A 27,531-nucleotide genomic window follows, 5' to 3' on the forward strand; every position below is an offset into this window, starting at 1 on the left:
CCAGACGTAACCCCACGCTCGAAGCTGCCTTGGCTGCCGGGGGCGGCCGGGGCGCATCGCACACCTGAGCGGCGACCAGGTGACGAGGGGCCGAGGGGCCCGGGCAGGGCAGGAGGCTGCCGAGGCGGGGCTGCCGGACTTCGCTATCTCCTGGTGGAGGGGAGGCGAAGGGTTTCGCTCCGCGAGGGGGAGCAGCGCCGACCGCCACTGCCGGGCGACTTGCCCAGCGGTGGAGGCCGTGGCTCCGGGGACCGGGGCGGGGCGGGCGCGACCCGACCCTCTCCTCCCGCCGCGGGCCGGTGGGGGCCGGTCTGTGCCTGGGGAGGGGAGGGAGGGCAGGCGAAGAGGGGCGGTGGCGGTGTGTGTGGCGGTGGCGGGGAGGGCAGGCAGAGGCACGGCGCCCGGGGCTGATTGGCCGGCCAGTTTATAAGAGGTGCCGGGCCGGGCCGGGGGGCTGTTTGCTGAGGTTGGGGAGCTCCGCCGAGCCGCGGGCCGCTTGTGGAGCCGACCGAGCGGAGCTGCCCGTGGCGCGATGCGGCGCGCCAGCCGAGACTATACCAAGTACTTGCGCGGCTCCGAGGAGCTGGGCAGCGGCGCCGCACACGAGAGCGCCCCGCCGCCGTCGCCGCCGCCGCTGCCGCCCGCACACCCGCACCCGCCGCCCGCCTCCCGCTCCCTCCTCGCCGCCCTCGTCCTCTTGGGGCTGGGGCAGGTGGTCTGCAGCGTCGCCCTCTTCCTCTACTTCCGAGCGCAGGTAAGCGGCGCCTCTGCTGACGGCGGGGTGGCGGCCGGGGGTCGGCTTCACACCTTGCAGAAGGGGGAAGGTCCTGGCGTTGGTGGAACTGGGGCAAGTAGTACAAAAGATAAGTCAGATAGCACCTTTAAGTGGCTAAAAAGCTGGCCCAGCTTTGGGAGGGGATCGGGCTGGAGGGCTCCCGGTACCCAACCCACCATGTGCGCTTATCCCCATGTCACTGGAACTACTCAGCTTGAGACGTTTATTTTAGGGTAGTGCTCCTGCCTGCGGGTGTGTGTTGGTGTACTGGGTCTGTTGGCGGGGTCAGACATGAGGAATCACAAACTTGAGAAGCAGCTTCATGGTCTCGCAGGGCTGGTTTTTTTTAATGATCAACTTTGTCATTTATGTGACAGGGGATTGACATGGCTGAGGTCTTTGACTGCCATAAGTGTTTCACCAGTGGGAGAATGCCTTTAAGAGAAAAAAAAGCCACCACACAACATCACTTGGAATCGTTTGTCCATCAGACTGTGCAGGGGCACAGTGGAGCAGGGTCCCTGTGTGAGCGGGCATTGGCTGGGGGCTCATTCCTGAGGGAGAGCTGCCCCCTTGCCAGGCCCCAGGCCTGCCAAGGGATGCTTCAGAAGAGGCAGCTGTGCCTGCGGAAAGGAGCGCAGGGAGGCATCTCTGCGGGGGTAGATGAGGTGACGAGTGGTTAGGCTTTCGAAGAGAAGAGGAGCCTGCTTCTTGGAAATGGCTCGGCTGGCTGGCTGGATTCACTCACTGCTGCATCTCCTATCCCACACTGCTGAGCCCTCTCAGAGGAAGTGGGGGGCTGCTGGCTGGTTTGCTTCTCAGGGTTAGGTGTTAGCTTTCTACTTGGCTTTTTCGTTGGGTGCTAATTAGTTCTGTTAAGATGGGTCTCACTGCCTTCATGGAAATGGTACTTCTGCTGTGTGTACTTTTCATTTGAAGTCAGTGGGGAGTGGAAGCCTGTTTCTTTCGGTTTACTTTCTAGGTAGATGCACTTGATCTTGATGTACGAGACTGGATTTCTTAACAAAGTACACTCTGAAAACAGACTATACCTGCACAAAAGTATACCCACTTAAACAGATGGATGACTATCAGATATACAGTAACACTGCAGATTGTTTGTTATGTAGACCAATTCGTATTTTCTTACAGACAATGTCTTTGTGTTTGCCATTTTTATAAAAATGGAATCGAACAGCAATACAGTGCTTAGTTAATCGTATCCTGTATGCTTCAGAAAAGTGACATTTAATTTCTGGGACTCATTGTAAAGTAGCTTAAAGCTACTTGTTTGCTTGACAGTGGAGTAAATTAATGCCTGCTTCAGCCTGTGGCAGAGAAATGCTTTTTGCTTCAGGTCTGCATGAACTTGAAGACAACTTTGTCAAAACATAGCTCGTAGAAATGCTCAGCTATACATTAATTAGTAGGTTAGAGAGCCATTGCAGTCAAAACAATGAATCAAAGTATACTTTTTGAAAACCCTATTTTTCCGTCCTCTTTACCTTTCCCCTCCCTTATTAAGAACTCTTTCTGATAGGTTCGTGTCAGTGCTTCACACATGCCTAACATAAGCTATAAAGAGCTTTCTTACCATCATGGATATTCTTCTTCTGCTTCCTTGATTAAAAAAATTACATAGCCTTGGTGTAATTCTGCATTTGGCAGCTTAATACTCTTGCAAGTTTCTTGTTCATGTAGATTTGGAGTAATGCTGTTGGATGGAGTCCTTTGTAAACTTGAGCTTTCAAAATTCAAAAAGATGATGTAGCTAGATGTAGACTTGCCTGAAGTCATTGCCTGGAAAATTTCTAGTATAGAAAATATCTTCTTTGCCATGACTGAAAAACATAAGCATGCTTTTGAAGTAAGTACATAATTCACAATAATAACATATGGTAATCTGTATTTATTCACCAATTTCTTATTGTGAAGATGGAAAAATATAGTAGGTCCTGCAGAAGTTAAATCTTATTCAACTACCTTGAAGATTGTTTTATTTATATGGGACATGATCCAACCTTTTGGAAAGATTGCTGTTGGATTTAGTTATGTTAAGCTATCTCAATTTGTACTTTTCAGTGCAAATTTCAGGTATCTAGATTTGTACTTCAATAACAGAACTTAGTATTGTGATGTATTTTGTTCAAATAATGGGAAGCCAGTAGTAGAAGCTGTACATCAGAAGGTTTCAATTGCTTGGCTGGTGAATTAACCAAATGTGAATTAGCAAGATTTGATTATATGGGCTAATACTAAGAAATTATACATTTTATAAGCTCTTTAAACTAAGAGGCTAAGTAAACTCTGACTCAGTTTTACCATACACATTTTATGTGTATTTGCATAAAATCATTTGAGCTGGATCATGACACAATATGAGCTGCAACAATGGTTAAGGTTTTGGTTTTTCCTTAGTTCTGTTTATTTTGTGGCTTGAGCATATGAAATTTCACAAGACACATAGCTAAGACTGACACTAGATTTTCACGGGTAAACACATGTTTGTGGCCAAGAAATAATGCAGTGCAATGCAGATGAGACAATGAGCTGGTACAACTAAAAAAGGAAGAAAAAAGCTAAGAACTGGATTTTACCAATATTCTCGTAATAGTGTGCTGAAATGTAAAAACATTAAAATGCTCTCTCAAGCTTTTCTTTTTGGACCATCTTGTGAAGTGTTCTGAATCCAGGAAACAGGACAATTCCAAAATGTAATGGACTTAAGTGTTCATTTTGCTTGTACTTCATGAGGAATATTTGCTCATGACCAGTGAAAATGCCATGAAAATTTAGATAGATGGTCGCAGTAGCTGGAGGCTCATGCACAGCATGAGGTGAGAGAGCGAAGTATTTTGTTTAACTGTCAATGGTAAATGCTAAAGCATAGTCTCCAAAAGCTTTGCTTTTAAACTTTTCTTTCTAGCCCATTTCTTTAAAGTACTTAGATTATAAAGGAGTGGCAATTTGATTGAACACTGACTGAACCGGATGGCAGTGGTGGTACAAGCTGCAAGTGATCAAATCCAAATGGGGGGGCTGTATCTCTAACTCCCATAACAAATCTTTAATATTCTGAATTATTTAATATTCTGAATTATTTAATATTCAGTATTATTTAATAATACTGAAGAAGTCACACTTGGATAGGTGGGGATCTGAAAGTCAGATTTTTATTGTCTTTTCATGCATCTGTGGAACTCTGACTTTCATTAGTTTGTTTTTAAACAACCACCTTTAAGACTCTGTCTAAAGTTTTGTGAGCATTGTAGAACAGTGTCTAGCAGAAAACTGCTTGCTGGGAGCCAGTAGCACTTTTGGAGGACTCCTTGGTGGTTAAGAAGGATTATGGAGTGCAAAGTTATATTTGATAATATGGAAATTGGTTTCGATTTGAAAGTAAGTGCAAGTCTAAAAGTTAAACATATATTTTAAAGACTAAGTACAGAATGTGATACTGTAACACTGCATAACTGAGGTAACATTTAGGTAAAGGTGGCTGGAACGTATTGTGTCTTTTAAAACCAAACTGAATCTTTTTAACATTGGAAGACAGGTTCCTCTGTAAATTCATTTGGTCTCATCCACAATGCTGGAGTTCATTGGCTGGCTGAGTTACGTAAAAAAAGTCCAGAGATGCAGTGAGAGTGATGAGAGATGCTGAATATCAAGGGGCACAGAAAGATCTGGTTTGATTCCAAGGTCAGACACAATGGATGCATGCACAGTAGTAACATAGAAAAAATAAGCTAGGCAGTCCTCTCTTTAAATAGGTTAGTTCATCTTGGGTATTTAGTTTACTTATTGCATTAGAAAGCATTCTTCAATACTTTTGATTGCATTTTGATGTTTCTTCAGGTATTAAATCTTTAGGACTTCCTGCTGAAGGTCTGTGCCTTGCAAGGTAGCAATCTGCTGCTCATAGACCATTCTGGTATTTCATCTGGCTCTTCAGAAGTTCTTCTCAAAACATGCCCTTGAAATCTGTTTCTGTGCATCACTTCTTGTCCACACTTTTGGTCTCAGTGCTTGGTGATGTCTGTTTGCAGCCATGGCAGTTCAGTGCATGTTCTTTGTAAAGATAAAAGATGCAGGATTTCTGAGAATCCCTTTTCAGACAAGTGAGCTAATTTCCATGGTTAAATGTGGTGAAGAGCAGGTATTCTCTGAAAATGGTAAGAGCAATCTGGTAGGTTAGCTAGTCCCCAGATCAGAGCTTCACCTTATCAAACACTAGATCTCTAGAGACTTGCAGTTTGTCATGATGGGCTGCACAGCTTCAAGTTGCTGAAGCTATCTATCAGTTACAGTGTTTCCATTGAGCCTTCAGTCTTTTAACTGTAGGTGCAGAGATGCTAGTGTTCTGTCTTCAGCAGATAAGATATAATCAAAGTAAGTGCTTCTGCACAATCTGCTGTTACTGTTCTGGCACAGTGTTGTGTAACATTTGACTGATTGCTGATGGGTGATAGCTGTAAGTCTATGCTACACATGATTTGTCATGCTGGATACTCAGGCCTTTACAAATTTCATGATGTTTGTATTGTAAAACCTACTTTTCTTGTCTACTTGTCCGGGATAATAGTCTCTCTCTCATAGAATTACTGGTAAAAAATGAGTATCTACTGGCAGTTATTTGCTGTGGTCTGTTGTCTCTAACAATATCACCAACATAAGAGGCTACATCTGAAATAATGGATCTTGAGTTCCTCAGGACAAGAGACATACCAACAAACTAGAGAGAGCTCAGCGGAAGACTGTGATAGGTAGGGCCCGTACTGTATTGCAAATGGAGAACTGGATTTTTTGAACCTAATGAAGAATAGACTAAGGTCAGGGAAGCTAATCACTGGTTTTGGCTACCTGAGGATAAAGCCAGGCTCTTCAGAAAAGTGCAGCAAACCCAAGAGGCACACTCGTGAATTGCAGGAAGGAGAACTGTAGCTGGATGTCAAACCCAGTGTTTTTACACAGTAGAAGTGGTTAAATTGTAGGACAGCTTGCCAAAGAGGTTGAAAGTTTCCATCAACGAAGATTTCACAAAGCTTGTCTAGATGAGGACTTGACCAACCTGATCTAAGTAACAAGTTGGCCCTGCTTCAGGCATGTGGCTGGACTAGAGACCTCCAGAGATACTTTCCAACCCAGGGCATTCTGTGTTAACTGCCTTTTAGCAGCTGTTGGTAAACATTTTGTGCTTAATTTTTTTCTTTCATTTTACAGTAATTTTAAATTTTGGGTGTTAGTGGAACATAGGGGGAAAGATGCTTTTAGGGTGCAGTCTTACAGTTGTTAAAGCTAGTGCTATTGTCTTGCTCATTCATTCATTCCTATGCTTGTCCCTGTACTGGCTGCCATGCTTGTCTGATACCTGGAGTTGTTTTCATGGTGAAAAACTGTCAAGTAATTAGATCAGCAAAAATTCCTCCCAGGTTATTTATTTGGAAGAGAAGACTGAGAATTGGGAATGAAGTTTCTGTGGTGAAGAAGGCAAAAGCACAGAGGTGCTGGTTTAGATCATCTTAAACAGGTAATGGGGCTGTATTGCACTAGCTGACTTCAGAAATCATTAGTGTAGTTTTTAGTATTTAATTCATAGAGATGTATTAGCTATATACAGACTTGCTTTTGTATTCAGCTGTGTCATCCCAGAAAGATGTTACTGCCTCTGAGCCATTCTGTAACTCATCTCAACTCATCCACTCAAAGCTGTGGCATCTTCAGGTGAACCATTTCTGACCCATTTCATTCCAAATCTGCAGATTAACTGAGACAGCTAAATCAGGTCACAGAGGCTGACATTGGTCTGAATGAACCAGGCAAACACTTCTGGAGACTTCAGAAGGATGGTGATGGAGGAGGCAGCATTTGGTGTTGCCATCTGTTCAACAAATGTTTCTCTGCAGTGTGTGCAGGTTGGATGGCTGCCTGGCTGTTGTAGGCTTAAATTCACCTCTGTAATCCCAGCCTTATGCTTTCAAGTTCAGTTCTTTATTGGGTTAGGGAGTGGAATTGGTGTTCACGTGATGTAACACGTTTGATTCACTCTGGCTCTTCTATAGTCTGCAAAGCTTCCCTTTGATGTTCTGTTTTGTACAGTGCTATGTTAAAGGAAACTGGACACTGGAGAGGCACTATCCATAATGTCTTGGCATTCCCTCATTGGGATTATAAATAATGTATTACATTTTGTAATTCAGATAAAAGTGTTCCTTCCACCTTATGCAGGAAGATAGAAGTAAATGCTCTTGATTAGACCAGCTGATAGAGAATTCAGACAAGGTTTTGAGTGCACAAACCCTTCTCCAAGCCTGAAGTAAAAGTGGAATAAATACAAGTTGAGAACAATTGCTGAGAGTCTTAGGCCATCTCTGAAAGGCAGTGGTTAATCTTAAGTGTAAAGCATATGGAGTGTGGGAAGAGAGAGTGAAATGGTTTGAACAATATTTATGCAATTAAACTCTGCCAAGCACAATCCTAATCTTTGGAATACCCTTCCAGTTTATCGAACTGATAGAGTTCGGGAGTATTCTAAACTTACTGTTTAAAAGTATACTTGATGCAAGTGCAAAGACTGATAACTAGAAATATCTCACAGATATTCTATATTTACCAGTCTTTGTCCCATGAAACAGATGTTTTGTGGTACAATTTTTACCATCTTTTGGTCTTTCTGAATTTGTCCTGTCTTATTTAGTGACTGTTTCACACAGCAATCTCTCTTGCCCACTGGCATGGCTTAACCCCAGCCAGCAACTAAACACTACTCGGCCGCTCAGTCACTAAGCACCATCTCCCAGTGGGACAGGGGAGAGAACTGGAAGAGTAAAAGTGAGAAAAATTGTGGGCTGAGATAAAAACAGTTAAACAGGTAAAGCAGAAGTCATGCACACAAGCAAAGCAAAACAAGGAAGTCATTCACCACTTCCCATGGTCAGGCAGGTGTTCAGCCATCCCCAGGAAAGCAGGGCTCCATGGCACATAGCAGTTACTTGGGAAGACAAACACCAACACTCTTGACGTCCCTGCTTTCCTTCTTCCACCAGCTTTACATGCTGATTGTGGTGCCATATGGTGTGGGCTATCCTTCTGGTCAGTTGGGGTCCATTGTCCTGGCTGTGTCCTCTCCCACTCCTTGTGCACCCCCAGCCAAGTCGCTGGTGGAGTGTTGCGAGGAGCAGAAAAGGCCTTGGCTCTGTGTAAGCACTGCTCAGCAGTAACAAAAACATCCCTGTGTTATCAACACTGTTTTCAGCACAAATCCAAAATGCAGCCCCATACCAGCTACTGTGAGGAAAATTAACTGTACAGCAGCCAAAACCAGCACACCCACAAAATAGTTTCAGTGATAACTGACTTCTATTCTTCTGTTTCTCCTCTTGAAGATCATGTGCTAAATGTTGTACATACTTTCCCCAAGTTGCTCTACTTGGCATTTGTGTGTCATCTTGCAAACTATAGTTTTGACAGATAGGATGGTTGTGCACGTTGCCTGCTAAAATGTGATATGGCCCTGAGTGGTTGAAAAATGGAATTCAGGCTTATTGATTTTACTGTAAGACTGGGATTTATCTTTGACTTTTGAAAGTCACATATCTAGTAGTCTAAGGTAACGAACTAGGCAGCTCCAGAAGATAATTCATTCTTCTATCTCACATGCTTGTTGGATGAAATGAACCTTCATGGGGGGGAACTTTTTCTCTCTTCAGTGTTCAAAATGAAAATTCAGATAAGAAACTTAAACAGTTTTGAACTTTTAGATAGTTGAAAGTTCTCCCTGACTTAATGCCCTTAATGTCTCTTGGACAGACACTTGAAACTATGGTTGTACTTATATTTTTGTTTCAGATGGACCCTACTAGAATTTCCAAAGAACACGCACACTGTGTCAGAACACTTTTTGGTCATCTAGAAAATACAGATTTGCATGATACATCCTTTGAAAATCAAGAAGCAAAGTTAATGCCAGAATCATGTAGAAGCATGGAACAAGCTCTCCAAAGAGTTGTGCAGAAGGTACGTGGCAGACAGTGTGTTCCTTTATTTCCCACTCTTGTTGAACTTAAAACAGTTTTTCCAACATCTGTATTTGGATGCAAGTTCTGTAAAGCATTTTCTGCTATTTGAATTATACCTGAAGCTGCATCCAAGATTTTGCCTTTCTTTCTTTTTGTTTGTTTTGTTTTGCTTTGTTTTGTTGGGCTGTTTGTTTTTTGCTTTAAGAAAGGAGGATTTGGAAGTTGCACTGAGAAAACTGTGGTTGCAGTTAGCTGATTGGCCATTCTGACATTCGGATGGGCCTGAATGGTGGTCATTTATCCTAATATGTCTGTGTATTTGCCAGTACTTTGTGTTCATAAAAAAAGGGCAGCTCCACATTTTTTTAAAAGCAATCTTCCGGACTGTTTCTGACAAGATTCTCCCAAGTCAAGATCACTGACAAGCAAAATATTGCCTGAAAAACAGAGGATGTAACATTTGCTCTCATTTGCTCTTGTTACTTTTTCTGCAGCTCAAAATGAGGGATAGTATCTCCTTTTTCTTTTTTTGCTCAGTTTGACAGTTCTCTGTTCTATGCAGATCATTCACATACTGGCGGAAGAGCTACTTTGCCAAAGCACAATAACTGGGCAGTCTTTGCCCAGCAGTTGAAAATAAGACTTGTTCCCAAACAAATAACAAAAGCAGACAGCTAAAGAAGTCAGACATAATGTTAGAAGCCTTCCTAGGCAAGCTGGATGTATGTCATAATCACCTCTTACTGCAGTTATTGCCTTTGATCTCTTTGCATGTTCATAATAGTGTTTGGTGCTAATTATGGGCTATTTAGCAGCTAAATGTCTGCTATGGTATTTTGTCTTCCTGGCTTATCCGGCCCATTACAACTTCTTCACATCTGCATTCAGTGACACATCTGTATAGAACTGTCAGATTTTCATAGAGGATGATAGAATCATAGAATCAACCAGGTTGGAAAAGACCTTTAAGATCACGAAATCCAACCATTAGTGCAAGACTGTCAAGTCCACCGCTAACCCATGTCACTAAGGGCCTCATCTACATGGTTTTTCAACACTTCCAGGGACGGTGACTCCACCACTCCCCTTGGCAGCCTGTTCCAATGCCTGAGCACCCTCTCAGTGAAGAAATTTTTCCTAATACCCAATCTAAACCTCCCCTGGCACAACTCGAGGCCATTACCTTGAGCTGAACTCACACGCACTTTGCAGAGTGAATTGTACACGAGTCAATTATATAGTACTTTAATTGTGTTAAGGCAGCATTTGCTTTTAACAGAGTACCCTGGGTGACAAATCTTTTTTTGAATGAAAATAAACCTAGGGGTTCACGTCCCTTTTGCTAGCCACCTCCTTTAAAAACTTAAGGGCGGGGGGTGGGGTGGGAGTGAAGGGTTAACTGTGTAGGATTAGTTCTTTCCCCCAGCATTTTACGGAGACTCTCACAGTATACCTAATTCTGCTCTGAGTGCTGCTTGTTCATGAGGCTCCCATGATAGAGTAAGGAGCTCGTTACAGTGAGTAGATGGGAAGCCCTGTATTCTGACCATTTGTTGCTGGTTACTCAACAAAAGCATTTGCTTTAGCTGAGGCTTCATATCCTGCTGTTCTGGATGGAGGTTAAATGCTGCAATGCCCGTGGCCAAGATAAGTAGTGAGTAGGGATAACTTTTTTTGGCTGATGACCATTATTTTGAGAACAATAAAATTTCCCTTGCCAAAATAATCAGACTCCGAATTTCCTTTGAATGCAACAGAATGTATTAAGCAGTTGCATCAGTGTTCTGGATGCTTTGTCATCAGATACTGATGACACAGAAGAAAATTAAGATAGGAAGATGCTTGCCTGGGCTACATTTGCATCTTTTTGGTACATAAAGGAACTGAAAGAAACGGTGTGAAAGCAAAATGCAAAGCTAACGTTCTGTTAGCTTTGCTACAATGAATGGCAGAGAAGCAGCCAAATCTTCCAGTTGTGGTAGTCCTTTATGTGTGGGAATGCGGCTAATGTGACTTGAAAGAGGTTCCCTATCTTCTGTGCTTTCTTCACATTCCTGAAGGCAAACCTAACCTGTGTGTGTTTTAAGAACCAGTATCCTTATTTGAATTGGCAGCTTGTGAAGTGACTGAAATAGAACATTTTATGTGTTATGTTTTGTGATTTTTCAATATTTTGTCTTTTGAAATTCAAGCTGTTCAGGAAATGGAAACAGACATCTTGCTTTTGCTCAGGTTTATGGTCTGGTTACAGCTTTAAGCTTACTACAGAGGTTCTCATCTCTTTTCTTTCCACACCTGTAGACCTAGTGCTTAAATCTAAAGCAGGGATTGTTGTTGAAAATGAAAGTGCTCTTGTGAAAACCAGTGTGGTATGGCTGCAAGGCCCTGTCTAGAAATGCTTGTCTCCTGAAAAATAATAATTAAAGATTTTTTTCTTTCAGTAAACATCTAATGGTGAACTCCTTAACATATTCCAGGATAAAAATATTGCTTAGGGAGCAGCCGACTCATAGAAAGCACATTTTCAGTATTGCATATAAACTTTCAAGCAGACAAATAATAAACTGCCCTAGTCTGTCTGTTTGCTTAATTTGTTTTGCATGTAACCCTAAAAACCTTTTAGCAGTCCAGATGCACTAACGACAGTTCTTACGAAGCCTGTTATGAGCCTGAATTAGAAAGGACTACAAGCACGTGTTAGGTCAATTCATAAGTAACTTTCCTTGGCAGTGCTCCCAGCTTCTAGCAGCTTGGGGAGTTCAGGCATAAATTAGTCTCCCACATAGCAGCAGAGTACTTTGCTAGGCCTCCAGGGCAGCACTTCTAAAGAGATCTATATATTTAGCAGACATTTAAAGTGCTTGTAGTTATGGACAAAGTCAAAGTTTCATGTGTGATTGCTCTAAGTTGTTAAAATTTCACAGGTTCCATCCCACAACCTTACATGCCTTTTTTTTTTCTTCTCAACAGGAAATAGACTACTTATTTGAATACGGGTTGTAGTGCTGATCTCTAAACTATCTTCTCATGAATACTGGTTCATGTCCTTTCTATTTCACTTCCTTCCTGATTAGCATTCTTCATATTGCTGAATTTCCGGCAAGTTAATCAGATACTTCTTCCTGGTATTAGCTCAACTTAAAGCAGTCAGGTAGTAGAAGAAACAACTGCATAAAGGAGCTTTGAGATCGCAGCTGAAGTAGTACATGAATTTCCAGAGGGGTTATCTTCTGATTGGTCTCAAAAGGCTACTGTAGCCTCTCAAAGTAGATACAGAGATATTTTAAAAGCAAAAGAGAGGAAAAACCATTCACAAATGTCACGTTCAAATGTAGCTTTGTCTCTGCATCTTCCACATTGGACATAACTTCAAGAGCAAGAGATGTTTTTGGTTTGAAGATGCTGTGAGATGCTAGGGGTTAAAACCTGCACCCTGTTGTGGATAAAGAAACAGCAGTTCCCAATGTTTCAGGCACTTAATATATGATTCTAGCTTTTAAAATGTGAAAGTTTTGCAGGTTCCCAATGGCTTCTTAAAATTTTTGGTAAAAGGATTTTCATTTCTGTGACTGGCTGCTTGTCTGGTGTTTAAACAGTGACTGTATGAAGGAGGTTGGAATGTGGGAAGCAGGCCAGCAGAGTTGACTTGGTGGACAGTAAGCAAGGGATGCAAAGGTGTGCAAGTGCAGCTTATCATGAGACTAACAGAGTGGTGTGATTTTTTTGTGTACAGTTTTGCTAAAAATAACAGCTTGGTAGCGCACATGATTCTGTGGGTGGCAGTCTTAAGAGAAGTCACTGGCTATATTTTGTCAGCAGTTCTCATTCCATTATAGCAGTGTCTTAATGACAGGTTCTATTGAGCTGTTTCTGCTTTCTTAATGGTAGTGTGCATTGTGATTAAGTGTTCTTCAGGGTCAAAAGCAAGTATATGCTGAAATGTTTTTCTAAGGTAGGTCGTTATGTAAGCTATTTGGAACTGTAGAAACATTAAATAAAATATCAAGAAAAGTGCTGAACTACTTATTCCTCAGGAGGAAACCCACAGCTCCATTTCTGTTATCTAGGGACTAGTTCATGTATTTCATCTTCCTTCTGGAAGCCTGGGCAACAGAACAGAAATGAATATGAAAATTTTGTGGGGCTGGTGAGAATAAAGTAAAGAACTTCACAGTAGTACAGTGTTTGGAGAACTGATGGAGGATTTCTGTTCTCTGGTCACAGGCTGGCCGCTTCTAATCCAATGGCAAGCATGCACAAGAGTCTAAGAACATGAGCCAACCTCCAGCTCTTCTCAGTGTGTTAGTGTTGGGCTTATATTTATAATCTGTCTTTTGTTGTAATGGTGCTTCTTGCATTCCTAATTGCACAGTAGCATAACTACTACAGGATAGTGTTCCTGGCAGAGGGAGACAAGAAAATAGGCTCAAGACCATCAGGATGAAGGAGAGTTGTAGACTCAGGTTTTCCCTGGTAGCTGTTCTGCTTACCAAGTGATGTTGCAGATGAACAGCACCACCAGCAGTGAGAAAGAAGGCAGCTCAGACTGCATTTCATGAGGACCATAGCCTTTCCATGTGAAAGATAAGCTGAGTCACACTGCTAGATCTCAGGTGAGGTACAAAGCTTCTCAAGCTAAAGCATCTTTGGAAATGTGCAGAAGCAGAACTCTATACTCCTAATAAAAATGTAGGTTAGGAGGAAGATAGTAATTGGCCAGTTCAGGGACTTCAAGGGCTGTGCAGTTACCAACCAAGAGATTGTTTTCTTTTTTGTTTAGTACCAGTTTAGGTAGGAGAGATTAAAATGTACATAGTTCTTTTTGCATCTGCCCAGTAGGCTCTCCAGGCAAGGACATTATCACATCCCCCAGAAGTAAAGGATACAAAAGCAGACCCCACATCTTGAGATGTTTCCATTAAGTAAGAAAACAAAGGAGTCTTCCTTTTCTAGGGAAGGGATTGGGAGTAGGTGTGGTGCAGTAATCTCTGAGAGTGTGGTTCATCTCCCCATCTCTTTTACTTTTTCCTGTTCTTGTCAGAGGCTTTTGCTGCTTTTTGCAGTATGTACATTTGCAATTTTTTGTCGTCTTCCTACATCTGATGAAGTGAAAGAGCTCTAGTGTAGCTAGAGGCTGATGCTGGTGTGCAGCTCCAAGAACTGAGCTTCATTTTCATGCTCCTAGAACTGACATTGCAGTAGGAAGATCAGAGAGGGAAAGTGAATGTAAATGGGGGAGGTGGATGTGCGTTTTGCTTCTTTGGAAGTTGAGGTTCTTCTGCTTTTCTTCTCATCTCTACACCAGAAAGCATATTAATGATTCTTATCTACAAAAATCAGCACTCTCTGCTGTATGCTTTGATAGTCATAGTACAACTTCCATACTGCTGTGGCTTTTCATTTTGGTTTAACATTTAAACACCTACCGAAAGGGGAAAGTGAGAGTAATAAATGCACTGGTGAAGGCGTTACAGGTTTCACTGTGGCTGCAAAATTACATAAAAGCAAGACTTTAGGTGTTTTCAGAGCAGGATTTCAAACTCTAAAACACAGCAGTGATTGAGAGCGCAGCGGAACATTGCTGATCTGTCCAAATCTGAGGCATATTACATATATATGGTATTGAATCAGACAAACAGCAGTATGTTTGGCATAAAGACAAAGGACCATTTTTAGGTTTCAATGATATGATTTGGTGTCTTCAGCAAAATGTTTCCTTTTACCAAGCATCTTCTTGATGGCTCCATGGTATGAGGCATTCTGAATAGTAAGTATAATATTAGCACTGTTATTTAGAAAACAGAGATGAAGAGAATCATGGAGAAACAGGACAACTGAGGACTGAACTTAATATTACCAAGACTCAGTCTGTGCTTGTAACAACAGCATGCTTAGATTTTTGGGAAGTGCTGTTTGTTTTCTCAAGAGGAAACAGTTTTGGATTACTAAAGCTAGGCTTTTTGTGGTGCCTGATGTCTGTTACTTGTGCTGTTCTTGGTTTTGGGTAGCATGGGTTTCATTCATGTTAAAATTCATCTGCAGTTTTGAAAAATGCACTCTGGCACCCTGTCTATTTGTCCCATTAGCAGATACAGAAGATGCTTAATCCTTCAGTTTTAGATGCTTAATCCTTCAGTTCCTGCATACCTTTTTAGAAGTGAGCCATGATTATAAAGGCTTGTAGTCTTTGAACCGTCCTTGCTAGTGGTCAAGTGTGAGGGTTGGATATTTTCATTTATCTCATCACAAATGAAATTCAGAGCTTAGCTTTCCTTAGTTGTTAGTGTGATTACATACCAGTCCCTATGCAGAAGTGCCTCTTTCATGGCCTTTTTGATCCTAAGCATTTAAATCAGTTCATAAAGTCCATTGTTTTATGTGATGCATTCTTACCAGTCATTGTTCCAGCAGAGAAATATCCTAAGTGCAAGAAACAGGAAAGGTTGTCAATGTCCTGTCAGCACTACTTCAATAAATACTGCAGTGATTATACACACCATCATTCCTATTCAGCTTTATCAGAAGTATTGGACAGAACAAGTAATTTGATTGTGGCAGCTAATCTGTGTGCTTATATTATACATCATGTAAATATGAGAATGTGTATCCCTGGCATCTGAATATACTGTTAGTAGAACATACACAGAGAGTGTTGCAGTTGTGCAAGCTATCTGCAATATGCAGTATTACAAAACCAAGACAATATCAAAGCAATGGTTCTTTCTCATTTTAGGAAGTCCTGCGTGTCAGGGGAAGAGCACCACTAAGACCAGAAAAAGGTATGTCCTGGTTTATGAATAAGAAATATTTTACTTCTACTTAAGTCGTCTTTCTGAAGTAATGAAATTCTTTTATCTCTAGCTGCAATGGAAGCATTAGGAATGGATCTGTACAAGAGAAACAAACCTGAGAAGCAGCCATTTGCCCATCTCATTATTGATGATAAGAATATTCCATCTGGTAAGTTCAGTTTTAAGTGAATACTTCCAATGCTACCATAAATGTATTGAACAGTGAAGTAATATGAAAATAATTCAGCAATACCTGCAACAAACTGGAATTTCAGAAATAATTTTTGCTAATGAGAATAAATTGGATGTGCTAGAGTTTTGGAGGCAGCAGGGGTAATGCTAACAGTAGGATAGCTCCCATTTGCCTTGGGTCTCTTGTATCAGTCTCTTATGTGCTGAATGGCCTCTATTTCAAATGACCAGCTTTCATGATCAAGCTCTGAGGGCTTGGTCTGCCTCTTTGTGCTGTCTTCAGGTGAGGAATAAAAGTATGCACTGAATGTTTTTCTCTGATAATTTGTATTTTCTTTGGTTACTAGGGGCCATCTGGAGTTCTTCACTCACACTGGACATCAGCTATAGGTATACATACACACATATGTATGCATACATACACAGCACAAAGATCAGCCAGAATCCAGGTCTTGCAGGCTGGAAGATGTTTCCCTTCCATTGAGTCTAAAATTTTTTTTGGTCCTGTTGTCAGATAAAGAAACGTGTTGCCTTCTGTTGTAAAATTCAAGAATGTCTTATGTCCACCTATTCAGTCCTTCATAGCAGCCCTCCTTTTGTGTGCTGAAGTGTAATCAGGTCTGTACTGAGTGATGCAGCATTTGTCTTTAGGATAGACCTGGAGGTTCAGAATCTTGTCTGAATGTAAAACACATAGGCATGTCAGCTGCCTATCACTGGAAAAACTTGCCGTAAAGGAAGCACATCTTTTATTTTGAGGTGTTAAAAACCTAGAACTGCAGTCCCAATGTCACTATAATATCTTGCCTGCAAGTTCCCTGCCCTCTGTGGGCACATTGGACTCTCAGCGTATGGCTGAATTTGCAGCGTTAATGGCATATTGAAAAGTTTTGTTATATTCCATTCATTGTCACAGGGCTGGTATAGACTTTTTCCCATGAAGACTCCAAGTGCCTTCCTGATGTTCAGACATGCCAAAGCTTCACAAAGGTCTGCCTGCATCCACCTAGTCTAGTAGCAGGAAGATCAAAGGTCCTAACGTTGTACTCTGAGCAACAGGTTTTCTTGTCAGTGTGTGGACTTGGAGCAGTATGTTTCTGAGCTATTGAGTAGGTGGAAATATGTTCCTGTGGCTTTTATCTGCCCCTATAGTAAGAGAATGGCATTCTTTTATCTTGCCAGAGCTTGTATTCTCTACCTATAGGTATCTTTGGATGGCTTTGGGAATATCTTTGCTAGTACAATATGAGGGAATGGGACATGAGTTTGCCTTAGAACACTCTCCAGAGGAAAAGATTCAGTCCTACAATTTTGAGATATTTTAGTACTGTTTCCTCTTTTGCCCTGAGGCACTGTCAGTAGAGATTTTTCTCTCTGTATCTCAACACAACAGTCATCATTGGTGTGGTAGAAGTAAGCCAGGATATTTTTCTGAAGCTATCAGACAGAGGGTCTCAAGATAGGAGGGGACATTGATCACCACTGTTTTCCTCTGAAGCTGTATACATTTTGCAAAACTCCTTGCTAATTAAGCTCTGTGCTTTGCTTTTCTGTTTTATGTAACCACACTGAAGGGGAATGCTGTGTTGAGGCTTGAAATCTGAGATTTCAGCAGTGTGCACAGTAATACCTCGCTCTTGCAATATTTAAAGACAAACCACTTCTTCACAGTTTCTTGCCTGGAGGGGTAGGATCCTTTCTCCCTTCGAGTGTATTGCCATTGCCACGATCCACAGGTTTATAAGCAGAGAGCTTGAGCAGCTTGTAAGATGGCAGTCAGAACTTCTACAAGCTTCCCTATCAGCTCAAATGCCTTCTGACCAGCTTCCATTTCAGTCAGATTTTGGTTTTTGGCATAAGTCAATAGTAGAAGATGCAGTATCAGTGAACTTACCTTAGCATTTTGTCTTTGGAAGGATTCAATTAATTTGCTAATCGTAGAGACAGATCACTTACATTTACAGAAGGGGAGTGTATCAGTGTCACACTTCATGAAATTCACCTATTCCTGTAGGGAATTTATTTGCTGTCTACCTGGATGTTGCTGTAAATTGCATTTTTATCAGGGATAGCAGCTGATAATTTTTACTGTTGTGCATCATTGCATTAACCTTCAAGGAAGTGATGTAGCACATCTGGGGGTAATCACAAGAGAGGCATTGCTTTTTCTTTCTTCATTTACTGTTTTTTGATAGCACAGAAATACAGTGCCTATGACAACAAGCTGCTTTGTTTCTCCTTGGAGCAGATCAACTCCTTACCAATGTGATGAGCTGGACATACTTCCCACTGATCTGGCACATAATGGCTTCTGCCTCTTTTGAAAGAGCGAGGATGTTACATGAGCACTGCTTCTGCGGTCCTTGTGGGCATTGCAGCAGTGAGGAGCTGGATTCTCATGGATAGCCAGACACCTGAACCTACTGGTCATGAGGCACATTAGTGTCATGCTTACTAGTATGAGGCAGTACCCACTTGGGTGAGTGGCATAGGGGTTAATGACAGGCATAAAGGATGAAGAGTTTGCCTGAGGGTCACTGGGAATTTTTCATCCTGTTTCCTCTGACTGTAGTTTGTATGTTCTTCCCCTGATTCCTTAACCTACATATCTGAAATCTTTCTCAATTGTTTTAGGCCATCCGTGAGTCTAGACAGATCTGTTCTTAGTATTTTAAGGTTCTCTATTAGACAATGTCAGGACAAAAAAGTAATCAGTCTTCATCACTGTCAAACAGGTTTTTATTTTAAGACTTTGCCACTGAATGCCCTTCTTGAGGGGGCACTGAGCAGTGTCTGTGAGAGAACATGTTCCTTTTACCTGGCTCACAATAACATCAAGCCCCAAATAGACTATTGCAGCTGGGGGGGAGTGCAAGGGAGGGGGAAAATAACCCTTTCCAGATCTTGATGTCTCCACCCATTATTTGGCTGCAGAAGCCATAGTGGTTTGGCTTGCTTTCTGTATTTTTTAGGTTTGCTGTCTTAGGTTAAAGCTGTATGCTTGCTGGTTGGATTTTACCAGAGCTCACTATAAATGCTACCTAGGTTTTAAATGAAAACAGTGAATTTTGGTTTATAAATTGATTACAGAAATTAGTCACAGTTTAAAGGAGAAAATCACATACAGAAGTAAATGTTAAATATATCTTTGGGATGTGAATTGATACCTTTAGCTTTCTAAAGAAACACTGTAGTATTCTGAGCTATTTACAGCTGCAGGTTCAGCTTAATTGCCCTTTGCCTACAAAACAGTTTTTCAGAGCAAATAGTGCTTTGGTCCTTCCCTCAGGTTTTATTTATACCTGAAAGCCGCTGGGATGCAAAGAAGTTGTCAGTACAAGGCTACTTTCTCCTCTGTTCCCCTACTATAATTTTCCTTCTTACTAATGAATTTTATAGATGCTTATTTGTATTACTGTTAGTTCATACTCACAAATATACAAGACATTGTTTTGATTTGTCTTCAGTTACCAGAAAGCCTGTGTATTATCTTGTCTTTTTTTTTTATAATGCTTTTTACCATACTTGGAAGGTTATTTTACTCATTATCTGCCTGACCTCTTCCTTCTCTGTTAATGTGACTTACCTTATGCTTTTTTTTTCATGGCTCCATAGTAAATTTTATCACAGAAGATACTGTACTGCAGCATTTCTGACTGTTCCATGGCTTGGGTTGTATTTCAGAGGTTCTGATACATGGACAACTGACTCGGCACTTATATGCGCTGGTTTTCTCCTCTGCCTGTGTTCTGGGGTACTAATTGTTTTGGTGCCTCTAAATTTAGGTGTATTACCACCAGAACTGCTGAGAGCCTGCTCGCTCCTTCCACTGAAGGTTGCATGGCATAACTCCCACCAGTATATCTTTGTGCTGTGCTACTGGCTGTGGCATGCCTCTTCTGAACCTCTGAATTGTAGCAAAATGCCCATCTGCCTCAGTTAATACAAACACAGCACTGTAATTTATGTTGGGACTTCCAGAAGTTACCTAGGCTGAAACCAAATAGGGTCAGAACAGGTAGCATCATATTCCATCATCTCTTGGCCTGTCCCTAGCACCTAGCTGTGGCTGAATGATGCATATTCCCCTTAACATCAAAGAAGTGTGCAGAAACTTCCCCCAGAGTCCCTCTCAGGATCTCAAATTACAAGTGACTGTGGTACCTATTTTCTCTTTTCCCCCTTCTTCAATAGAAAATTGTGCATTCCCACTAAGGATTTCTTCAAAATTGCTACTTGGTTAATACTGGCAACTTAAAAGTTTAAATAAAATCTGCCTAGAAACTACTAGGTGTGCCACCAGTCAGTCATAATGTATCAGCATTCCTTTCTGTTCCATCATATATATATATACATCCCTGTCCCATTTCTCTGATGTGCCCTTCCTCTGATCCAGGCAGTAGTTTCTTGCCTATCCTCCTCACATTGAATGTAGCCCAACCTCCTTGGGGCAGTATTTCTGGCAGACTTAACACTGCATAAGAAGTTCTATAACTTCCTCAGGTGTCCCCAGTGCTTCAGAGGTGTACTCTGGCAGCCCTAGCTCAGCGTCTCTTGCAAGTGAATAATTCTGGGCTAAGAGTTTTAAGTTCTTAGTGTCACTTCCAATTAATTGATGGTTTTCAGAGTCTTTTTGGAGGCACTGCATGGAAGAAGGCTTGTATTATTTCTACCTGGCTGCACTGGAGCCATGGGAGAGTACCTATTTATCATTTGCCTTTGACAGCTTGGGCTTTGCTCAAGTCTTTGTGTAAGAATGCCAGCAGCTTTTTGTTCTGGGCTATTGAAGTATTCCTCTCACATGCAAAACTTGCTTCCCCTTGGTGGTTAGGGAAGACTCATAGCTCTGAAATTCCCCTAATTACCCCCACTCATTTCTGCACAGATAAATCCAAGAGGCATCTTTTTAACTAATCAAACATACCTGGGCATTTCCCCAGCATGCTTGTGAGCACTGGTGGTTCTGGAGTATGCCTTGATACATACCTGAAGGAGAGAGCACTGCTCCCTGACATTTGCCATGGAAGGTTTGGAAGGAATAGAAGTTTTGGTTTAATGTTGGGAGAATAAAGTATTGAATATTCCAAGCAGGCTTTTAGATGCACTGAGAGTCAAAGGTATAAGGTCCTCCTGTGCCTGTGTGTACAAATTTTTGTGGGAAGGAGCAAATGGAGTTAGTCTTCTGTACTGAAAATTGCTATTTTTTAGGAGGACAAGTTCTCCAACTCTCATCTGTTGTGTTATGCCTAGTGTATTACACCAAATAAATAGCAATGTCAGTGGCTTGTGCATATCAGGAAGGGTTAGGGGCTGCTTGGCTTTCTCAGGACAGTGGTGTTTCCTCTGCATGAGCTTGCCTGGATCTTCTCCCACTGTTGCTTATTCTGCTGGGGAGGTGGAAGGGACTGTGGGATTTGTGCTGCAGGGCATGCTCCTCAGCAGAAAATACTGTGATAAACTTCTGCATAATGCATGTGCTGTAGTAATAATGTTATCTGGGCTGGTGTTGCAGGCTACTGCATAACTCTGTGCCACCAAAACCAGTCTGGTGTCAAATGTGACCAGGTTTAGCAGGAAGACTCATGCCCTCTTCCAGTGCTTATCTGACTTGCTGCCAGACTGGTTTTTAGCACAGCCTCAATAGTAGAATCATAGAATAGTTAGGGTTGGAAAGGACCTCAAGATCATCTAGTTCCAACCCACCTGCCATGGGCAGGGACACCTCAAACTAAACCATGTCACCCAAGGCTTCGTCCAACCTGGCCTTGAGCACTGCCAGGGATGGAGCATTCACAGCATCCTTGGGCAACCCATTTCAGTGCCTCACAACCCTTGCAGTAAAGAACTTCCTCCTTATATCCAATCTAACTTCCCCTGTTTAAGTTTGAACCCATTACCCCTTGCCCTACTACTACAGTCCCTGATGAAGAGTCCCTTTCTATTACCCCCTCATCCCCTGATCATCCTTGTGGCCATCCTCTGGACTTGTTCCAGCAGTCCCATGTCCTTTTTGTGTTGAGGACACCAGAGCTGCACAGGATCTCATTGAAATGACATCTAGACTTGACCAGCTTCAAAACTCCAAATGATGATACAAATGTGACTATTTGGTGACAGTATCCAGGAAGTGCCTTTTAGGCCAGAGTTGTGGTGGACCTTTGTACCTGTATGTGTGAAGTTAGCTTTCAGATACAGTGATAACCTTACAAACTAATCAAAACATCTGTCTCTCAGCTCCTTTTTGTTCTCTTTACAAAGCATTCAATCACCTTAACAGATAAGGAACAGCTTCCTGTTTATGAGGCCACCATCATGCAGGCAGAGATAAAAAGGCTTAAGTGTACCTGTGTCCTGGTTTAAGCCCAGACAGCAGCCCAGAACCACACAGCGGCTTGCTCACTGCCCCCCCCTTTTCTCCCCCCATTCCCAGAGGGATGAGGAGGAGCATCGAAATAATGTAAATCCCACAGGTTGAGAGAAGAACAGTCCAGTAACTAAGGTATAACACAAACCACTACTGCTACCACCAACAATAATAATGACAAGGGAAATAACAAGGGAAGAGAATACAACTGCTCACCACCTGCTGACTGATACCCAGCCCAACCCGAGCAGTGATCTAGCCCTTCCGGGTAACTGCCCCCAGTTTGTATACTGGGCATGACGTGCTGTGGTATGGAATACCTCTTTGGTCAGTTTGGGTCAGGTGTCCTGTCTCTGCTTCCTCCCAGCTTCCTCTCTTCCCTGGCAGAGCATGAGACTCAGAAAGGCCTTGGTCAGAGTAAACATTACTGAGCAGCAACTAAAAACATCGGTGTCATCAGCGCTGTTCCCAAGCTGAAAGTCAAAAACACAGTGCTGCACCAGCTACTAAGAAGGAGAAAAATGACTGCTACTGCTGAACCCAGGACAACCTGTTAGAAAGAAGTCAATAATGCTTGTTTGCATATATTAATTCTATTAATCTGCCTTTTTTGGTAGCTGGATTTGGTAACACTTGCACATGTATTTTGATTCCCACATGCGTGATGTTCTATGGTGAAACAAAGTCATCATTTTCTTTCCTAACCTGTGGATCTTCAGTTTAAGTAAACTGGAACCTGTTCTCTTCCAAGCATGGAATATCAGCTCATTGTTTGTAGTTTGAAACTTAAAATACTTCAGAACAAATAAAAATAAGAAAAGGAAAAAAAAAGGAAAAAAAGGAAAAAAAAGAGCATCCAGAGTCACATGTGTCTTCCTAAAGCTTTTCTTTCTAAGACTTTCTACTACATGTCAGGCAAAGAATCTGAGTTTATCTCCCAGATAGCTAATTGACGAACTACTATTGTATTTATAAAATTATCAAAGAATTAAGATAATGCTAATTGTGGAGCCTTTTTCTGATGTATGCAAGCACTAGCTTAAGTCTAAATACTGGCTTTGCATAAAAAGGTTTGTTATGTCATAAATTCTTGAAGTGTTATCTGAAGTCTAGGTAACTTATTGTGTAGTACTAGAGATGCACAATTGTGCTGATTTCTTTCCCCATTGTTTTTGGTGTTCTCAAATGAAACTACATTTACCTTTGTGCCACTACAGTCACAAGAGCATAGTGTACAGGAAGATTTCGTAAGTTCATGAATGTAATTATCGGTTCAACATGGTTTCAGATTTTATTTAGTTACACCTTGCAAACACTTGCAGGTTAAAGACTAAGATTTGCTGTTTTATCATGAGTAATTTTTCCTTTCAGATTCCTCTCAAGTATTTGTTACTTGAATAAAGTTTAAGGCAGAATGCAATTTCTATACAGAACTTGTTTTGTGATTGCTTAGCATCATCGGACTATTGGCCAAACAAGTGCTTTGTATGATGGTCCAGCAAGTGTTCTGGTGGGAGGACAGATAGTTATAAATAGCAAACCAAATATGGCAGTACATGATGAGAAAATGAAATTTATGAATTATTATAATTGTCTAATATTAACTTTAGCCTATGTAACTGTAGTTGCTATTGATTCTAAAACCCATGAGGGTGCTTTCTGAAATGTTGGAGTTTGTTAAATGTTTATAAATGACTTTTTTTTTTTCTCCCCTCTTTAGGAACTCGCAAAGTGAACCTCACGTCCTGGCATCATGACAAAGGCCAGGCAAACTTATCAAATATGACATTCAAAGATGGAAAGCTGACTGTAAATCAAGACGGCTTTTACTACCTTTATGCCAACATTTGTTTTAGACATCACGAAACTTCAGGAAACCTGACTAAAAGAGGGCTCCAGCTGATGGTATATATGACGAAGACAAACCTTAAAATAAGGCGCTCTGATGTTTTGATGAAGGGAGGAAGCACCAAATACTGGTCAGGGAATTCAGAATTTCATTTTTATTCTGTAAATATAGGAGGGTTTTTTAAATTAAAATCTGGTGAAATGATAAGTATCCAGGTATCGAATCCATTGCTACTGGATTCATCACAAGAAGCAACTTATTTTGGGGCATTTAAAGTTAGGGATTTAGACTAAATCTTTTTTCAGTGTGCTGAAAATTGAGTTTTTAGTCATCCAGAAACAACTTGAACACAGAACTGAAAATCTTTTGCAACCCAATTGCATCTCTATAAGCCATATATCTCTAAAGACACGTTTTGCCCTATGCTGACTCCAGCAGAAGTGCCACAAATGCATAGAAGGACAAAATCACATAGTTCTCCTGATTCAGTCTTACAGTGGAGACATACGAAGTAAAACTGCTGGCTTCAGTAGAGTCATTATGACTTTTGCATTCGTGTAGTTGAAATCAGAGCAATTATTATTGAACTTCTGCTTCCAAGTTCTGCCCTAACTCTTTAAGCTGTGCTACTCTTATTCATTTTGGCACAAACATAGGAGAGGACAGAACTTGGCTGCCAACTTGTATTGGGGCTGAGCGTTCTGACCCTGGAATGGCAAAGATTGTGAAAGTGTGACTAATCCCATTGCATTTGATGTGGCTTTTCACATGCTTAGTTAAGCCTGTTCTTGCTTTGCTGGATTAGGGTTGGAGGGCTCAGGCTGTGGCAGAAATGAGTTGCAGAACACCTAAACAGTTCAGCCTAAGTCTTTACCTGATTAAAAGTTCTAAAAGGTTAATTACAGGTCATCTTTATTATTGATGCACAGTTAATCGCAAATGTAGATTGCCAAAATACAGTGTGCCTTTAAAGTATCACATTGTGCCAGAACCTGCAAAGACATTTTTTAAACGAAAAGTATGTATTTTTATATTCTGTAATATCTAAAGTTATATTTCAGGTGTAATGTTTTGTGTAAAAAAAAAAAAAAATTGTAAATTATATTGTCCTATAGTATTTGATACAAAATATTTAAAATCTCTTGCTGTTTGTATATTTAATGTTTTAAACTGTTTTTAATGTACAGACATGTTAAACTGGTGCACTTTTTAATCCCAATGGGAAAAATTGCAGCTAAAAGAGGTTGTTTGCAATTAGCAAATGTAATATATACCTTTGTTCTTTTTAACTTAATAGATTTCTGTTAAACTTGTCAGTATTACTGGGAGGGGGAGAATCACACCAATGTCATGAATAATCACACCAGAATGCTGGTCACTGGGTGCCTTTCAAACCTGGAGGGTAATTGACATAACAAAGCTGGCATTGCCTACAAAAAAATAAGAAATTAATACATACTAAGCCACATAAATGCATTAGGGGTATTTATAGTTACTGAACAGGCATATTTTCCTACAAGAAAATTTGCAAGTTGCAAATTCTGCAATTGAGTAATGACATTTTTAGCTTCGTTTCCTGAAAAAGTGAACCTTATGTCATTGCTTTGCCTGTCCTTGTCTCCCCTTCTAGCTTTTAAAACTCTGCACGCCTTTGCCAGGTTTGGCAGGTGAACAGCGGTGTGAAGAGGTATTCTTACAGGTTTTATGAGAACAGACAGCTGAGAACAACTCAGCCGTTACACAGTATTTGTCAGTGGCTGGCCACTGTTCATATTAGCCTACAAATTAATAGAGGGAGACTCCTAGCTAGCTGCAATGTGTGGTGTCGCTTGCGTAGTTGCTTGGCCAAAAGAGGTAGGTGGATGGAATCTGAGGGTGGGTGTGGGGGACACAGCAGAGAGCTGCAAATACTACAGGTGATGTTTAGAGCACATCTGGGTAGGGATCATTAACTTAATGGGAAAGGAATGGGTGAGCTTTTAGGAGCATTTGTGTGCTCTAAGAATGAGGTGAGGGTAACATGCTCTTTAATGTGGTAGGAATCAGAGAAGGCAAAAGACTCAAATCTGTAGGAATTGAGGCTTCATACAAATCCTCAGGCTTTTGTTTATTTTGTTGCTGTAAGGAACTGAGTTGAATTCAAGCAATTATTTTATACTGTATAATAAACGTTTCTTTTTAATATTAATGTTTTCTTACAAAATATATTTCTAAGAAAAAAACGCAACCTTTGTGATTTTTTTTTTTTTTTTTTATTTTCCTGTGTCCCTGTATTTCTTGTGCAGCTTCCATCATATTGTTCAGATTTCAGAACATGCAGGCTGGGAATGGTATAACTTCCTCAAGAAAACTGAGGCACCAATTGACTGACTCGAGACAATGGCAGTGAATTTTAATTTGGCTCCAAATATGCGTCCACCACTTTTAAGTAGGGTTTAAATCATCAGGGGTCAGAAATTTAGCTGAAGGAGTTCCTATTTATGTTTTACACCAAACAGCTGTCATTCAAACCCCTAAAGGACTGAAGAATCTGGGGTCTTTGAAATTTCAAGAGCTACAGGTCACACTCAATTGAGTTTTTTCCACTATAGAGATGTCCAGTAGCTGTCTGTTCTGGGAGTTAAGTCACCCTTAGGGGAGGCAGAGATGGGGGTTCGAATGGTTTGAAAGTCAAGTTAGATTTTGCAGTTAGTAGCTGACCTTAGCAAATGCTCTAAGTATTGTGTTCTGTGAGGAAGGGGAACCACCAGCACTAAATGTCTGCATGACTGTGGCTGTGGGCTCTGAGTATGTGCTAGAGGAGTTACAGCACCTGTAGTTTATACTGAGCCTCTAGGAAGACGCTTGTTGGTTACCTAGGCATCTGAAGCCACCAGAGGTTAGAAGAGGGCTTCGGAGGCTCAGCTCAGTACAGCCATGCTTATTAGATATGCTTTGAGCATTTGAATTTCACAATGCAGTATGGGGCTTTAAATCTCCCTTGTGTGATGACTTTGAGGCCAAAATAATTTTGGTGTTGAGTGGTTTTGGTTGTTGATTTTCTAATTTTTTTTTCCCCTTAGCACCCTCTGGGTGCAAATTGACCAGTGATGTGATGAACTAGGTGGAAGGGATATGATAAAATAGTCCTCATGGGGCTAAATAAGCTACCATGGGGAATATAATGAGAAGCAAAGCTCTGGCTATCCTCTCTACAAATTAGGAAGCAGATGGGTCCTGTGCTGCCTGCCTCACTCTGGTCCTTGCTCCTTCTTACCCTCGCAAGCATTTAAAAGGAAGCAGGAAGCTCTGTGAAGAGCTGTTAGTACAGATTGATTTTGCTCTTGTCACTGGAGGGAGTCTGGGGGCTTAGGCCAAGGAGATGAAGTAAAATCACCTGCTCTAGTCCCCACCTTCCTTAAACTAAGTAATCTGTTCTTTTCTGTCTGCTTCCTTTATTTGATTGCTTCTTTGGGACACAATTAATGAAAAGAGTAGACTAATCAATTAATGAAGAGAGTTAACCTTGAGAAGAAGATAATGCACTTCTGGCTGTGAAAGGT

The 27,531-nt window shown here is 41.3% G+C and overlaps 1 protein-coding gene across 2 annotated transcripts; it reads left to right on the forward strand.

Moving 5' to 3' along the window:
- Positions 1-331: 331 nt before the first annotated feature.
- On the forward strand, positions 332-26,198 carry TNFSF11 (TNF superfamily member 11). Of its 2 annotated transcripts, XM_065675824.1 has the most exons (6): positions 332-754; positions 8,624-8,791; positions 15,527-15,572; positions 15,655-15,753; positions 16,124-16,166; positions 23,861-23,979. In XM_065675824.1, exons 1-6 carry the CDS (start codon positions 533-535, stop codon positions 23,895-23,897), a joined length of 615 nt encoding a protein of 204 aa, XP_065531896.1. In that variant the 5' UTR covers positions 332-532; the 3' UTR covers positions 23,898-23,979. The 2 variants fall into 2 exon arrangements, with proteins under 2 accessions (XP_065531896.1, XP_065531895.1); XM_065675823.1 differs by lacking the exon at positions 16,124-16,166 and having other exon boundaries at positions 23,861-26,198.
- The last annotated feature ends 1,333 nt before the right edge of the window (positions 26,199-27,531 follow it).

The sequence above is a fragment of the Lathamus discolor genome, chromosome 4 (assembly GCF_037157495.1).
Source record: "Lathamus discolor isolate bLatDis1 chromosome 4, bLatDis1.hap1, whole genome shotgun sequence".
Lineage (NCBI taxonomy): Eukaryota > Metazoa > Chordata > Aves > Psittaciformes > Psittacidae > Lathamus > Lathamus discolor.

Excerpts from the sequence above, each read along its gene's own strand:
- TNFSF11 (XM_065675823.1), top strand. The coding sequence starts at position 533 with ATGCGGCGCGCCAGCCGAGACTATACCAAGTACTTGCGCGGCTCCGAG. Across the intron at positions 8,792-15,526 it reads TCCAAAGAGTTGTGCAGAAG|GAAGTCCTGCGTGTCAGGGG; the intron begins GTACGTGGCAGA and ends TTCTCATTTTAG. Across the intron at positions 15,754-23,860 it reads TGATAAGAATATTCCATCTG|GAACTCGCAAAGTGAACCTC; the intron begins GTAAGTTCAGTT and ends TCCCCTCTTTAG.